The sequence below is a fragment of the Myxine glutinosa genome, chromosome 8, assembly GCF_964187855.1.
Source record: "Myxine glutinosa chromosome 8, kmMyxGlut1.1, whole genome shotgun sequence".
In the NCBI taxonomy this organism is placed as follows: Eukaryota; Metazoa; Chordata; class Myxini; order Myxiniformes; family Myxinidae; genus Myxine; species Myxine glutinosa.
In genome coordinates this window covers 128,045,994-128,062,879 of record NC_136268.1, presented here as the reverse complement: position 1 = coordinate 128,062,879, position 16,886 = coordinate 128,045,994, and the positions used below count along the sequence as shown (strand labels likewise).

Genomic DNA, 16,886 nt, shown 5'->3' with positions numbered 1-16,886 from the left:
CCTGTAGGCCGGTGACAAACAAACAAACAAACAAGAAAACGTCATGCGTAGCACGATACTTGCAAAATACGCCCTCCCCCAAAAGTTTTAAATGTGACATGATGGTCTATGGTGACCTCAAAAATACTTGGTGGTTGAATTCAGTGACCAGATATGCAAGTCCTCTTCAAATTTCATGTCAATTGGATGAAAATTGAGGATTTTAGAAATTTGGCCTATGTTGACCTTTTGGCCTATGTTGACCTCAAAGATACTTGGTGGTTGAATTCACTGACCAGATATGCAAGTCCTCTTCAAATTTCAAGTCAATTGGATGAAAATTGAGGATTTTAGAAATTTGGCCTATGTTGACCTTTTGACCTATGTTCACCTAAAATATAATTTGTGGTTGAATTCAGTGACGAGATATGCAAGTCCTTTTCAAATTTCAAGTCAATTGGATGAAAATTGAGGATTTTAGAAATTTGGCCTATGTTGACCTTTTGACCTATGTTCACCTAAAATATAATTTGTGGTTGAATTCAGTGACGAGATATGCAAGTCCTTTTCAAATTTCAAGTCAATTGGATGAAAATTGAGGATTTTAGAAATTTGGCCTATGTTGACCATTTGGCCTATGTTGACCTCAAGAATACTTGGTGGTTGAATTCAATGCAAGTCCTCTCCAAATTTCAAGTCAATTGGATGAAAATTGAGGATTTTAGAAATTTGGCCTATGTTGACCATTTGGCCTATGTTGACCTCAAAAATTCTTGGTGGTTGAATTCAATGACCAGATATGCAAGTGGTCTTCAAATTTCAAGTCAATCGGATGAAAATTGAGGATTTTAGAAATTTAGCAAAGTTGGTGACCTTTGGCCTATGTTGACCTTTTGACCTATTGACCCCAAAAACAATAGGCTTCTGGCATTTGACCAACTCTACCACTTGGTGAAGTTTGGTGAAGATCGGTTGAAAATTGTGACCTGTAGGCCGGTGACAAACAAACAAACAAGCAAACAAACAAACAGACAGACAGAGTCACAAACACAACCGACCAATATACTTGTAAAATCTTCGATTTTGCAAGTAACAAACGGATTCAAATGCAATACCCTCTCCTCTGGCGAGGGTAACTAGATGGTATTCATAGAATACTGACCCTGCACAGTCAACTTGGTGCGAACCAACTCTTCTCTTTTTGATTGCTTTTTTTTATTTGATACAATATGGCTGCCAGACCACGTGAGTGATTACATCATAAATTTATATTCTCTAATATAGTTGTTGCATGGGATCACACTCAATAAAATTCAAACTGATCAGACTAAGTGTTGCCCCTGGCGAATTATGACGTCATAATTACAGCACCAACTATGTCATCATTAACAACACCTATTCCCCCTGCGGAGTTCTTTACAATGAGCCACGTTTCAATTTTTTCCATGGAGCGGTTTTGGAGATACAGAGGTGCAACGTTTTTTGAGTTTTCCAAGATGGTGCCTGTACCACATGACCTATGACGTCATAATTATCATTAAAAATTTCCTCAGAAGGAGACATTCCGATGGTACAAATTTCATGTACTTTGGACTAACAATTGCAGAGGAGAAAATTGTTTTCATACTGATCAGATCAAGCGTTGTACTTGTCAAATTATGACGTCATAATGAAGGCACCGATGACGTCATCATCAACATTTCTTATTCCCCATGGGGAGTACTTGCAAATTAGCCTTGTTTTAACTTTTACCATTGAGCGGTTTGGGAGATCTAGATGTGTAACGTTTTCCCAAGATGGCGTCCATACCACGTGACCTAGGACATCATAATTATGAATAAAAAAATTATATAGGCGGAGGCACTCCTATGGTGAAATTTCGTGTCAATCGGACCAACGGTTGCCGAGAAAGCGAATTTTAAAAATGCAGACAGGTGCGCCACACGTATGGACGTACGAATTCCTAACCCTGCTTTTTGCTTCACGAGCGCAGGGTAGCAGATATTAATCAAAGCCCTTGTTAGCATTTGGTTAACCAGAGCTGTTGGTTTTCTTTCATGCCTCACAATTGATCAGCAGCTATGACATGATAGAGAACTTATGGTGACACAAGTGTTCAAAGCCATAACTCTATTTGGCATTCTTAAATCAACTCCAGAAAGAAGTCTAAATTGATGAAACAGTGCACAACTCAGTGCACAGCCCAGCACATGTGCGCATGCATGCACGTGCACATACATACACACATACCATTCCTCTCAAATTCTCCCTCCTCCCCCCTCAAAGTTGCCTCCTCCCCACCTCGTCTCCCTTCTATCTCATGCCTCCACCCCCCCCCCCCCAACCTTCTACTGTCCCATGCCCCCCCTCAAACAACCCCTCACTGTGCCTCATCCCTTCACCACCAAACCTTTCATCCTCCTCATCCTTCCTTTTCTTGGAACTCTTCTGTAATCTCTGACACACTATCAACTGCTCTCCCTACCTCCCCCTCTCATCCTTCATCTTACCCTACTCCTCCCCTCCCCTGTCCTGTACCCGATGCTCCCCCTCTCTCTTCTTTAACGGTATGGACCTCAAACATCCGGGGCCTTCGCTCAAACCTGACTGATCTCTCCATACAGGTTGCTTCTGACAATCCAGACTTGATCTGCTTAACAGAGACTTTCCTCCTTCAAGATGTCTCTGATTCCTCAATATCTCTTCCTGGTTACTCCCTCTTCCGGTATGATAGACCTGAGCCTCGTCCTGGTGGTGGGGTGGCTATCTTTATCAAAAACTCTCTTCCTCATTCTCCTTGCACTGCCCTCTCTCCTCCTCACCCCCAGGAGTACCTCTGGCTACGGCTTCCTCTCCGCTCCCACCTTTTGTTCATATGTGTTCTGTACCGTCCCCCAAACAGTGATGACTCAATTTACATTTCACTCTCTGACAACATGGACCAACTTCTATCCACTCATCCCAACTCTCTCTTCCTCATATGTGGTGACTTCAACTCTCATCATGCCACCTGGTTGGGTGTGGGTTCCTCTCTCACCAGTCATGGCACCTCAGCAAAGGACTTCTGTGACTCACTGGGATTGACACAATCTGTCAATTTCCCGACCCGGATCTCAGCCAATGGAGTTTCTTCTCTTCTAGACTTGGTTATGACAAACTTCCCTGCTAATGTCTGCTGCTCTTCTTCTGCTCCAATCGGTTCTTCTGATCATGTGCTTGTCAAAGTGGACATCTCTCTGGCCATTCTCAGAGAGCCTCCTCAGCGTCGAAGAGTCTGGCATTTCACTCAGGCCGACTGGGACGGGCTTCAAGCAGCCATCAATCGTCTGGATTGGTCTCCCATCTCCACTGCCTCTGACATCAATTCTTCCTGGGAATTCTTCCAAAGCAAACTGATCTCTCTCATGCACAGATTTATCCCATCTCGTCTTCAGTTGTCTTACCCTTCCTCCCGTCCATGGTACACTGAATCTTGTGGTGAGGCAGTTGCCCTGAAACAACTTGCCTTTGCCTCTTGGAAGGCTAATCCAACTGAAGGCAATCTCAGTTCCTTCCACCAAGCTCGGAACAAGTGTGTGTCTACCCTCAGGAGTGCCAGGAAGCACTATCTCTCCTCACTCAAGAACGAACTCTCAAACCTGTCTTCTTCCTCCAAATCCTGGTGGCGTCTGGTCAAATCCGTTTCTGGTGTTTGTTCCCCCTCCATCCCCTCCCTTACCTCAAATGGCCACACAGTTGACATCGCACGTGACAAAGCCGAATGCCTCAAGTCTGTGTTTGCCTCAAAATCTTTAGTCCCAAACCCATCTCTCTCTGTTCCCACCTTTCCCAGTCGAACCCAACTGCTCCTGGACTCTGTGTCCTTCTCTCCTGACAAGGTGGAGGAGTTTTTGTCTAACCTCGACTCTGATTCTGCAACTGGACCAGACGGCATCAGCCCACGGGTCCTAAAATCCTGCTCTGCCACTCTATCTCACCCTCTCTCTGTTCTTTTCACCCTATCTTTTGCTCAAGGTCATCTGCCAGCATCTTGGAAATCAGCAAACATTACCGCTTTTCACAAAAAAGGTGCAAAAACAGATCCTTTTAACTACAGACCAATCAGCCTGCTCCCAATTATCAGCAAAGTCATGGATTCCATCATTGCTTCGGATATGAAATCTTTCCTCTTCTCCAATGGCTTGATCTCTGATCATCAATTTGGATTCAGACCAGGTCACTCTACTCTGGACATGCTGCTTCTCCTGTCTCAACAATGGATGGAGGTCCTCAATGCCAAACAGGAAATTAGAGCTGTCTCCCTCGACATATCACGTGCCTTCGATACGGTCTGGCACCCAGCTCTGCTCACCAGACTCTACTCCTATGGTATCCATGGAAATCTCCATGCATGGCTTGCGGACTTCCTCTCTGGTCGTAGTCAACGTGTGGCCCTGAATGGATTTCTCTCATCTCCCCTTCCTGTTCAGGCTGGAGTTCCCCAAGGCAGTGTGCTGGGCCCTGTGCTTTTTCTGGTCTTTATCAATGATCTCTCCGACTCTCTGGAAAATCCTCTCTATCTCTTCTGCTGATGACTCCACTCTCTGCCGCTCCATTCCTCTTCCCTCAGATCGGCGGTCTGCAGCCTCCTCACTCTCTGAAGACCTGGACAAAATCACAGACTGGTCAAACAAGTGGAACATGTCTTTCAATCCTGACAAATCTCACACTCTTACTATGTCTCTCCGAAAAGATCGACTGGACAACCCTCCCATCTACTTTCTCAACAATCCTCTTCAAGAAGTTCTGTCGCTCAAGCTTTTGGGTCTCACTATCTGCCATGATTTTTCTTGGGAAAACCACATTTCCAAGCTGGCCTGCAAAGCCAGTCGCCGACTGGACATCCTCCGTCGTGCGAAGTCCTTCCTAGGCACACCTGAGCTCCTCACCACATACAAGGCTTTCATCCACAGCTCAATGGAATACTGTTCTCCCCTATGGGCTGGTGCTCCTGCCTCACACCTAGCTCGGCTTCACGCTGTTAAAACCAAAGCTTTCAGAATCATTGGAATCTCCCGCGATGAAGCTATCTCTGAGGGCCTTTCACTCACTCACCGCAGGCAGGTAGGTGGTCTTTCTGTCTTCTACCGACTCCTCTCCGGCCTTGCTCCCCCAGCTCTCTCTGTGCTCTGTCCCCCAAATATTCCTACAGGTCGCACAAGATCTGCCAGCAAGCCTCTGATGGTTAAACTGCCAAAATCTCGACTCTCTGCTCACCTTCACTCCTTCAATTCCTCTTTTCTCCCGCCTCTGGAACAAACTCCCACACTCCCTTCAATCCCACTCCTCCCTCCAGGTCTTTAAAACAGCTGTTCACCACTATCTCTTATCTTCCCCCATCCAAAACCTTGATCTTTTCTACCCCCGCTAATTCACCCCAGATCCACCTTGTTTGAAATTCCAACTTCTTTCCTGGAAGTCCTGGCAGTGTCCATATGTTTTATACCTCTCCCACCGCCCCCTTCCCATGCCCCCCCCCCCCAAAGCCCTCGCCCTCTCTCAGATCTCTCGATGTCTCCATGTCTCTCGGTCCCTGCTCTCAAATGTTGTTTGTGTCCTTCCCCCTCTCTCCCCATCTTGTCTACCGCTCCCGATGTTATATGTTTTATGTGTCGGTTTGTCTTTCTGTGTGATTAATGTTCGCTCTTTCACAAGCCTCGATCTTGTATACAAAAAAAAAAAAAAAAACAAAAAAAAAAAACACCTCACCTCCAAGTAATTCAAAACACCTCACCCCCATGTAATTTAAAATACCTCACCTCCACGTAATTTAAAACACCTCACCACCAAGTAATTCAAAACACCTCACCCCCATGTAATTTAAAACATCTCACCACCAAGTAATTCAAAACACCTCACCCCCATGTAATTTAAAATACCTCACCCCTACGTAACTCAAAACACCTCACCCCACGTAATTTAAAACACCTCACCACCACGTAATTCAAAACACCTCACCCCCACATAATTTAAAACACCGCATCACCAACTAATTCAAAACATCTCACCACCAAGTAATTAAAAACACGTCACCACCAAGTAATTCAAAACACCTCACCACCACGTCATTTAAAAACACCTCACCTCCACATGATTCAAAATAGCTCACCACCACGTGATTCAAAACCACCACCACGTTGTTAAAAACACTCCAGAACCACGGAAACAAAAGTTTGAGGGAGTAGTTCAGTGACAACAAAGACTCTGCCCAGATATGTAGATAATATATAGATGACTGACTGTACCCGAGTTGCTGTTTTGTCATGGTTTACACCAATCATAATTCAAACAATCATAATGCACAAATGTCTTTGTAATATACGTGATATTACATTTTAGAAACAATTGAAGTTGAAAACTTAAGTTGAAAAAAAAAAAAATACTTACTTTTTCCACATGCGAAATTTGCATTTATGGTTATTTAAATTATACAATGGACTACAAAATGTAAATGTTTCATGATATTTGTTATATTATATCACCTTTATCTATCAATATTGTTGAAATTAAGATCAAATAGCTGTATGTTGAAATATGTTGAAAAAGTCAAAACTTTACATGGGGTGTACTTACTTTTTCACGTGACTGTGTGTGTGTGTGTGTGTGTGTGTTTGTATGTACGTACATACATATATATATATATATATATATATATATATATATGTATATATATATATATATATATATATATATATATATATATATGTATGTATATACAGTATATTAAGTCACAAAAGCTGTAGCGGTAGCGGAGATGGGGGTGGATGTGTTGGGTGGGGAGAGGGCGGGGAGTGGAAGGGGGGGGGGGGGTGGGGTGGAGGGGTGGTTGAAATAAATTCTGGCTTATTTGAATAACAAGTACGTACCAATTAGAAGGCGACAGGACAAGCAACATGTTGTTTTTTTCATGCCAAATTATAATATTTCAATTATTTCTAGGTTGAAGTTCGAAGAACGGATACGTTGTTGAAAAACTTGAACCCACTGACTTCGTACGATGTTTCTGTATATGCCATTTATCCTGATGGTGAATCAACTGCACTCAGAGGAAGTGAAACCACATGTGAGTGATTATACCCCTTGGGGTATATATTTTGTTGGTGTATAATAGATGATGCTCTGTATGATCGCTATGCCTCTCGGGAAGTTGTAGACACTTTCTTGAGGCTGTTTTACTATGTAGCAAGTGCTGCAAACATGACGTTTTTGAGCTAAATCTCACTTAAAAGCAAACATGATGTCAGCATGGAAGAAAATAAATAAATATGCATATCTTCAGCTTTTCTGATTAATCCAAACACGTATTTTAGGTTAATCTATGACTGTTGATCTGTCTGTCTACATGTTACATATACACTCCTGCACCTCTGGACAGATTTGTACCAAATTTGTCACAGAGGTAAAAGGTTTTACCGGCCAGATGTTATCAGGGTTAGCAGCTCCTTCAGCCAACGTTAAAGCCCTGGGAACCCACTGGAAAATGATGAGATACACTTCCTCGCTGTTGCAATTGGTTTGAATAGCGCCACAATAATAAAATTTCACCAACCCACAACCTCTGTGTCCCAGTGTCCTCACCAACAAACCAAATCTCTCCCGTGACCTCAACAAGCCAAATCTATCCAGTGTCCTCATCAACAAGACAAATGCCTCCAGTGTCCTCACCAACAAGCCAAATCTCTCCAGTGTCCTCAGCAACATGTGAAATATCCTCACTGTCTTCTACAACAAGCCAAATCTATCCAGTGTCCTCAACAACAAGACAAATGCCTTCATTGTCCTCACCAACAAGCCAAATCTCTCTACTGTCCTCAACAAGCCAAATATCTCCAATGTCCTCAACAACAAGCCAAATCTCTCCACTTTCCTCAACAACAAGCAAAATCTTTCCATCGTCCTCACCAACAAGCCAAATCTCTCCACTGTTCTCAACAACAAGCCAAATCTCTCGACTGTCCTCACTAACAAGACAAATGCCTCCCCTCCCAGTGTCCTCACCAACAATCCAGAGCTCTCCACTTTCCTCAACAAGAAGCAAAATCTTTCCAGTGTCCTCACCAACAAGCCAAATCTCTCCGGTGTCCTCAACAACAAGCAAAATCTCTCCACTTTCCTCAACAAGAAGCAAAATCTTTCCAGTGTCCTCACCAACAAGCCAAATCTCTCCAGTGTCCTCAACAACAAGCAAAATCTCTCCAGTGTCCTCACAAACAAGACAAATCTCTCCACCCTCCTCAACAACAAGCAAAATATTTCCAGTGTCCTCACCAACAATCCAAATCTCTCCACCCTCCTCAACAACAAGCCAAATCTCTCCAGTGTCCTCAACACCAAGTGAAATCTCTTCAGTGTCCTCACCAACAAGCCAAATCTCTCCAGTGTCCTCAGCAACAAGCCAAGTCTCTCCAGTGTCCTCAGCAACAAGCCAAATCTCTCTAGTGTCCTCACCAACAAGCCAAGTCTCTCCAGTGTTCTCACCAACAAGCCAAATCACTCCAGTATCCTCACCAACAAGCCTAATCTCTCAACTGTCCTCACCAACAAGCCAGGTCTCTCCAGTGTCCTCACCAAAAAGCCAAGTCTCTCCAATGTCCTCACCAACAAGCCAAATCTCTCCAGTGTCCTCACCAACAAGACAAATGCCTCCAGTGTCCTCACCAACAAGACAAATCTCTCCACTGTCCTCAACAAGCCAAATATCTCCACTGTCCTCAACAACAAGCCAAATCTCTCGACTGTCCTCAACAACAAGCCAAATCTCTCGACTGTCATCACCAACAAGCCAAATCTCTCCACTGTTCTCAACAACAAGCCAAATCTTTTGACTGTCCTCACTAACAAGACAAATGCCTCCAGTGTCCTCACCAACAATCCAGAGCTCTCCACTTTCCTCAACAACAAGCAAAATCTTTCCAGTGTCCTCACCAACCAGCCAAATCTCTCCAGTGTCTTCAACAACAAGCAAAATCTCTCCACTTTCCTCAACAAGAAGCAAAATCTTTCCAGTGTCCTCACCAACAAGCCAAATCTCTCCAGTGTCCTCAACAACAAGCCAAATCTCTCCAGTGTCCTCAACAACAAGTGAAATCTCTCCAGTGTCCTCAACAACAAGACAAGTCTCTCCAGTGTCCTCACCAACAAGCAAAATCACTCCAGTGTCCTCACCAACAAGCCGAATCTCTCGACTGTCCTCACCAACCAGCCAAGTCTCTCCAGTGTCCTTACCAACAAGCCAAATCTCTCCAGTGTCCTCACCAACAAGCCAAATCTCTCCAGTGTCCTCACCAACAAGACAAGTCTCTCCAGTGTCCTCACTGTACCTTGTAATGCAATTGTCACATAACGAGTCATGTGACAATGCTCTGAAATTATGTTGTGAAAATTATTTTGGTATAGTGCAACAGCATTAGGAGTTTTACTCCAGCAAGTCTTTGAATGGTTGTATAATTTACCCCCGCTACCGAAGGTGGGCGGAGGTTATGTTTTTAGCTGCGATGAGCAGCTCTATGAGAGGACTGCGTTGTTCTTGTTGTTGGGGTGCCTTTTTGAATCGCGCATGTGCATACACTCGGACTTCCCCTACCGAACAAGCCCGTTTCAAATTATCCCTCTGCCACCCAGAATTAACATTAATAAATTACATTAATGAATTAACATTAACATCAACAGAAATAACATTCACGTCCATGCATTATATGTAATCAGTTGATGAAGCATGTTGAGTCGCAAAACAAAGGACAAGACCAGAACTGAAAGACAAAAAGACGCTAGTTCGACAACATAGGCATGCGTATAATTTTATGACTGGTCGAATTTGGTAGCGCATATTGCAACGGATATCCTCATGATTCTACACGTCGCAGCTGGTGACCACAATGTGGTCATTTTTCTCTTGTTCACCCTTGTTTGTCTGTTTTTCTGTGAACAGGATATCTTAAAACGTTGTGGATAGATTTGAACGAAATTTGGTGGACAGGTTGGGTGTGTGACAACAACAAAAATGATTCGATTTTGGTGAAGATCTGGATTCGGCTACAACAATTTTAAGTGATTCTTCACCATTGATGGATGGCCCAAAAACGATGTATTGATAGCCCAAAAACACCATGATATTTAAAAAAGTTGTGGACGAGTTATCACAAAACTCAGTGGATGAGTTGGTTCGGTGACAACAACAAGCTGATTCGATTTTCGTTCAGGTCCTGATACAGATCCGGTCTATCAGCAGGATACAAAATGTAAACTCTTCAGCCTGGAGGAGGGAGCGCTCTAACGATTGCCGTTCGTTTAAATTGTGTACCCCACATATTATTTTTCATTCCCTTTATTTTTTTCTTTCTATCCATTCTCTTTCATGGTCCTCAATAATCAATTGCTGTTTTATCATAAAATACGTGACAAAATCTTTGTTAATAAATCAATACATTTTTCTCAATCCAGTACCTCTTGGTGGTGCACGTGGCCTACGATTTCCTGACATCAGTCACAGTACCATTAGGGTCACCTGGGATCCTGCTGTGGGTCCAGTGAATAAGTATCGGATTGTTTATTCACCAAAAGACAGCCATGACTCCAAGGAGGTATTTTTTATATTGGTGTACCATTCCAAACACGCATTGACTATGACAAATGGAGACCTGTTTGAACAAATATTAGAAGAATCTCATTTTATTGTAAAGGCAAGTGCTCTATGGTACATTTAAGTGGCAGCTAGAACCTTTTTCATCAAAAGGTTCTCACAAAGTTGCACAAATATTTGTCGATATCGATATATATATATATATATATATATATATATATATATATATATATATATATATATATATATATATATATACATACATACATACTATGTATGTATATATATATAGTTAGATATACATAGTTAGATATCTGCTCTCGGGCTGATCTTGCTGGGGCGGCCGAGCCTGAACAAGTTGGCAGTTGTTAGATATATATATATATATATATGCACACTGGACGTTCCAGCTGGCACAGCTGCAGTGCCTTCAGAAAGTATTCACACCCCTTGACTTTTTCAGTTTGTTGCAGCCTGAATTTAAAACGAATTAAATCGAGATGTTTTTTGTCACTTATCGACACATAATATCCCGTAATGTCAAAGTGGAATTTTGTTTTTTAGGAATCCTTACAAATGAATTGAAAATTAAATACAGAAATATCTAATTTACATAAGCATTCAACCCACCTTTGTCTTCTTGGGTATGTCTGCATTAGCATCAGCATCAGCATCAGCTTTGCACACCGAGATTTGGGGAGTTTCTCCCATTCTTCCTCACAGATTTCCTTAAGCTCTGTCAATTTGGACGGGGAGCGTCAGTGAACAGCAATCTTCAAGTCTTTCCACAGATTCTCAATGGGATTCAAGTCTAGGCTTCGGCTGGGCCACTCAAGGACTTTCACGTTCTTGTTCTGAATCCATTCCAGTGTTGTTTTGGCTGTATGCTTGGGGTCATTGTCCTGTTGGAACGTAAATCTCCGCTGCAGTCTAAGGTCTTCTGCACTCTGAACAGGTTATCTTCAAGGATCTGCCTGTAATTTGCTCCATTCATTGTTCCCTCTATCCTCACATGTCTCCCAGTCCATGCCACTGAAAAGCATCCCCATAGCATGATGCTGCCACCACCATGCTTCACTGTGGGGATGTTGTTAGATGGGTGATAAACTGTACTTAGTTTCCACCAGACTACGTGACATGATGACGCGGCTCCCAATCGCACTTTGCATTCAGGCCAAAGAGTTCAATTTTAATCTCATCAGACCACATCATCTTTTGTCTCATGCTCTGAGTTTTTCAGTTGCCTTTTTGCAAACTCCAGGCATGCTGTCCTTTTTTCTTTTTCTCAGGTGTGGCTTTCATCTGGCCACTCTCCCATAAAGCCTAAATTTGCGAAGTGCTGCAGAGACTTGTCGTTCTGGCAGTTTCTCCCATCTCAGCCAAGGAACTCTGTAGTTCTCTCAGAGTGATCATTGGGTTATAGGTCACCTCCCTGACCAAGGCCCTTCTTGATGAGTTGCTCAGTGTTTGGTCGGACGGCCAACTCTAGGAAGAGTCTGGATAGTTCTATATTCTTCCCATTTCCTAATGATGGAGCTCACTGTGTTCTTGGGAACTTTCAACACTCTATAAATAGTTTTATACCCTTCCCCTGATCTATGCCGCTTCACAATTCTATCTCGGAGTTCTATGGACAGTTCCTTGGACTCCACGGTAGAGTTTCTGCTCTGATATTCACTGTAACTGTGGGACTTGATTGTCACATCCGTGGCCAATGAACGGTGGCCTCAGGTAGATAACCGATCAGTTAACTCCGAGGCAGCAGTTTGAAACTTGGCGGTATCTTTTTGGTGTGCGCGGGACGGGAAGTAGCTGAGATCTTACCTTTAAGGACGGCCGCCACGGGGTTTATTCCTCGAACCCACAAACACAGACACGAGACAAGGAAAATTCATAATACAAGAAATTAAATGCAACAATCACGGATTTAATGAAAATAAAGCATGGAAATAAAATGTATGGTGAGGTAAATCTATAATCCTAACTTGAGACGTCTCCAATCAGACACACAAAACAGACAAGGGGAAGATAAAAGAAAATTAAATAATGTTCTTTGTTGCTTATCTCGGCCGACACTCAGCTCTGTTCTACGAGGCTGTTGAATGATGATGGTAGCACCAGGCGACCCAACGCCGCTTACGCGGGAAACACACAAGATGGCACGAAGTCCCTCTCCACCTCACCACGAACGTGAGGCAATCTGTGCGGTCGGTCCTCTTCCGCTCCCGTCTCCCTCCGAAACACAACGCGGCTCCCAAAAGTTCTCCTCACGACTGCACACCAGCCAGAAACAGCCGAGCCACCCTAGAGACAAACGGTTCCAACCGAAGCTCTGACGGCTTTCCTCACAAGCCAAAGTGTGACTGCCCGCGCCCAGAACCAGAACGAGAGAGAGAGAGAAACTGATTCTGCCTCTTTGGTCTGATTGAACCTTCCAGCTCTCTCTGACGTCATATGACCAATCATGCATTTCGGGGGTGGGGCGTCACGGCCCTCTTGACCGCCCACCGATTATCCGCCTCTACTGGGTGGGGTGGGATTTATTGTTGATTGGCATTATCTCGGTCACCGTGGTATAATAGAGTGCTCCCCTGGCTGGCCGAGTGAATGTAAAAACAAGGAAAAATCGCAGGATGCAAGTACATACTCGGAATTATCCTTAAGCCCTATATAACTAACACAAAAGCACCCTCCGTGTGGTGACACATAAAAACCTTAAGCTCACGGGTTCCCTGCTTATGTGCATCGAGATGTCTTCTACACGTCACACGGTTTATGCTAATCTATACATTCCTATCTCCATTGTGGCAATTCGTCACCTAACCCCACAAACGTAACATTATATGGAAAGGTGTGTTTCTAAATAATGTTCAATCAACTCAATTGGCCACAGGTGGATTCAAATAAAGTTGTAGAGACATCTCAATGACGATCAAAGGAAATTGGATGCACCTGAGCTCAATTTGGAGTGTTGTAGCGAAGGGGTTGAATACTTATTGACTCAAGACATTTCAGCTTTTCATTTTTAATTATTTGGTAAAAAAAAAAAAAAAAAAAAAATCCACTTTGACATTTTGGGGTATTACGTGTAGATCATTGACAAAAATGTTAGTTTAATCAATTTAAATTCATGCTGTAACGCAACAAAATGTGAAAAAAGTCGAGGGGTGTGAATAGTTTCTGAAGGCATCGTATATTGGCTGTCCTGTCCATTTTGTCCTGTCACTGTCACTGTTGGGTGTCACTGTCCATTTTGTTGGCCAAACGTGATTTGATCATCAGTCGAATGCTGCAAGTCTTTTGACTTTTGGCCTAATATCACTACATCATTGACAGACTAACTAACACCCAACATTGGCAAACATTGTCCATATCCACAAGACAAACCATCTCTTTACTTCTTAGTCATTTTTGAACCAATGGTGGCAATGTGTTAACCATGACAAATATGACTTTGTCAACCCAGGCCCAAGCTGCTCTAATATTACTGTGCCAGCTAGGATATCGACAAAATGTATCTAAATATAAGTATGAAGGGAAAAAGTAAGGAAAATAGACAGAGAAAGTAGGAAATTATATTAGTAAAAAACAGAGATGTGTTTGTATTTTCTGTTTAGATGGAGGTGCGAGGGAGAAGGACTGAAGTATTATTGCCTGAATTGAATGCATTGACAGAGTATGATGTTTCCGTCATTGCTATTTACCCTGAGGGCGAGTCTAATGCACTCATGGGGAGTGAATCAACACGTGAGTAGTGTACATGCTTGGATCACGTTATACCCTCCCTTAGGTTCCTTTGAAAACCATGCATCAATCTCCACAGTTTTTTTTCAAAATCCAGCCCAAAAGTGGCATTTTTAAACTGTCGAATCCTCTCTACCCTTCTTTATTGGATGCAACATCCTCAGGTGGGTGTCAAAAGGGGGAATGAGGTCCTCTCACAGCCTATACTATCCAGCCTTTTTGGATTTACCTCAAACTTTGAGGACCAAGTTGCGATGTTTTCAGGCTGAATCATAGGATCAATGGGCTGAATCATCTGGTCAAATGTCAGTTCCTCTACCCTTGTGTTAGATCATACACATTTTCTTGTTTCACTATATCTAGACCCTTTACTTTTGTTTCTGTTTTGTTTTTTTCCTCTTCCTTTGATATCAGTTTATCAACTATTCCTCTCTCTATTTTCCCACCACAGGTGCAATACCTGGCCCACGTAAAATCCGTTTTTTCGACACGACTCATAACAGCTTCCGCGTGTCCTGGGAGCCAGCACCAGGCTCCGTGACAAAGTACCATATAGTATACTCACGCAAGGGAAGCGAGGAGCCATTGGAGGTATAAACAGTGCTGCTGGGTTGTCTCAAGTGCTTTGTTATTTGTGGTATTCGAAAAATGACTCATTTGGATTACTTATGTCATTATATATATTTATATGTAATTTTATATATTTATATTTAATTATACCATGTATGTATAATGTATATGCATATATATGGGAGGCCATGAGCACACAGACAATGCAGAAATGGTGAATGCTAAAGCATGAAACCAATAAATTCCACATTCCTGTGGCACTTTCAGTTGCACGTCAGACATGGACAGCAGGTTCGTGAAAGACTGGGGTAAAAAAAAAACGACGAATGGAACCAATAAATTCCACATTCCTGTGCCACCTGTAGTCGAACATCAAGCACGGACAGCAGGTTCGTGAAGGACTTCCATGAAAAACGTACCTGTTTGAATGGTTCTATATCCAGGAAAAGGCGAATCTGCATATGGCGATCCGCGAATGTCACACTTAGAATGTAGAACCCGTCACGACATTTCGTCATTCTCTTGAACTCGATATCTCTATTTTCATTCCAAACAGCATAACTCTAATCACAAATTAAATAGCATTAATATAAAAAATAAACTTTTACCAACATGCGTGACATAAACAAATATTTAAATCCTGATGTGAAGTTGTTCCGTGTGGTTGGGTGAATACAATTACGAATTCAAAATAGTAATTGTATTCTCTGAATTCCAAATGTCATTCCAATCATAAATTGATACTTTAACAAAATACTGTTATAAATGACGGTTGTATTGGGATATTATCAAATCAGCTCATTACCGTCATCTGTCCACTTCCAGATTCGCGGCAGGTTCGTATCGGGTTATTTTCAAAATCATAATTTTATTGAGGATTTTTTGAAACCTACTACCTACCTTAGAACATCCGCTGGGACACCAAAACGTTCCACAGGAGGTTTGGCGGGGCTATCCCCAAAACTGAGGGAGTAGTTTTGGGACGGACGGACGGACGGACACTCCTGTTTTATAATATACAGTCACGTGAAAAAGTAAGTACACCCCATGTAAAGTTTTGACTTTTTCAACATATTTCAACATACAGCTATTTGATCTTCATTTCAACAATATTGATAGATAAAGGTGATATAACATAACAAATATCATGAAACATTTACATTTTGTAGTCCATTGTATAATTTAAATAAACATAAAAGCAAATTTTGCATGTGGAAAAAGTAAGTACACCCCTACATTTATCACTACTTCAAATACCTAAAATTAGAATCAGGTGCACCAGCTCAGGTGCAAATGATTAGAACATCGTCAGAGAGGATCTTGGGGGAACCTGTCGTATTTAAACCTCAGACATTTAGTTTGGTTTGCTCTTTGTTGTTGAAGTGTGCGGCGTCACCATGCCTAGATCAAAAGAGCTCTCTGAGGCCTTCAGAAAGAAGGTTATAGATGCCTACGAGTCTGGGAAGGGATTTAAAACGATCTCCAAACAATTTGAAATCAATCATTCGACTGTCCGGAAGATTATCTACAAGTGGAGAAGATTCCAAACAACTGCCAACTTGTTCAGGCCAGGCCGCCCCAGCAAGATTAGCCCGAGAGCAGACCGCAAGATGCTGAAAGAAGTCTCTAAGAACCCCAGAATGTCATCATGGGACCTACAGGTAGCTCTTGCCACTGTTGATGTCAAAGTGCACGAATCTACCATTAGAAAGTGGCTGCACAAATTTGATCTACATGGGAGGTGTGCCAGGAGGAAACCTTTCTGTCCAGAAAGAACATCAGGGCAAGACTAAAGTTTGCCAATGAACACCTTGGCAAAGACCATCACTTCTAGAACAATGTGCTCTGGACAGATGAGTCAAAGGTAGAGCTTTGGTAGTCAAAGGTAGAGCAAAGGTAAACAGGCCACAATACCAGAAGACATTTTTGGCGAAAACCAAAGACAGCATTTGACCACAAGAACCTGATACCAACT

The 16,886-nt window shown here is 42.6% G+C and overlaps 1 protein-coding gene across 2 annotated transcripts in view; it reads left to right on the top strand.

The window, feature by feature from the left end:
* The window catches only part of LOC137432912 (collagen alpha-1(XII) chain), a 305,761-nt gene that overhangs the window by 156,772 nt on the left and 132,103 nt on the right, over positions 1 to 16,886 (top strand). For both annotated transcript variants that reach the window (XM_078783725.1, XM_078783726.1), the window contains exons 19-22: positions 6,958 to 7,081; positions 10,459 to 10,598; positions 14,215 to 14,344; positions 14,793 to 14,932. In XM_078783725.1, the coding sequence (XP_078639851.1) occupies positions 6,958 to 7,081; positions 10,459 to 10,598; positions 14,215 to 14,344; positions 14,793 to 14,932 (534 nt within the window). The remainder of the gene's footprint in view (positions 1 to 6,957; positions 7,082 to 10,458; positions 10,599 to 14,214; positions 14,345 to 14,792; positions 14,933 to 16,886) is intronic.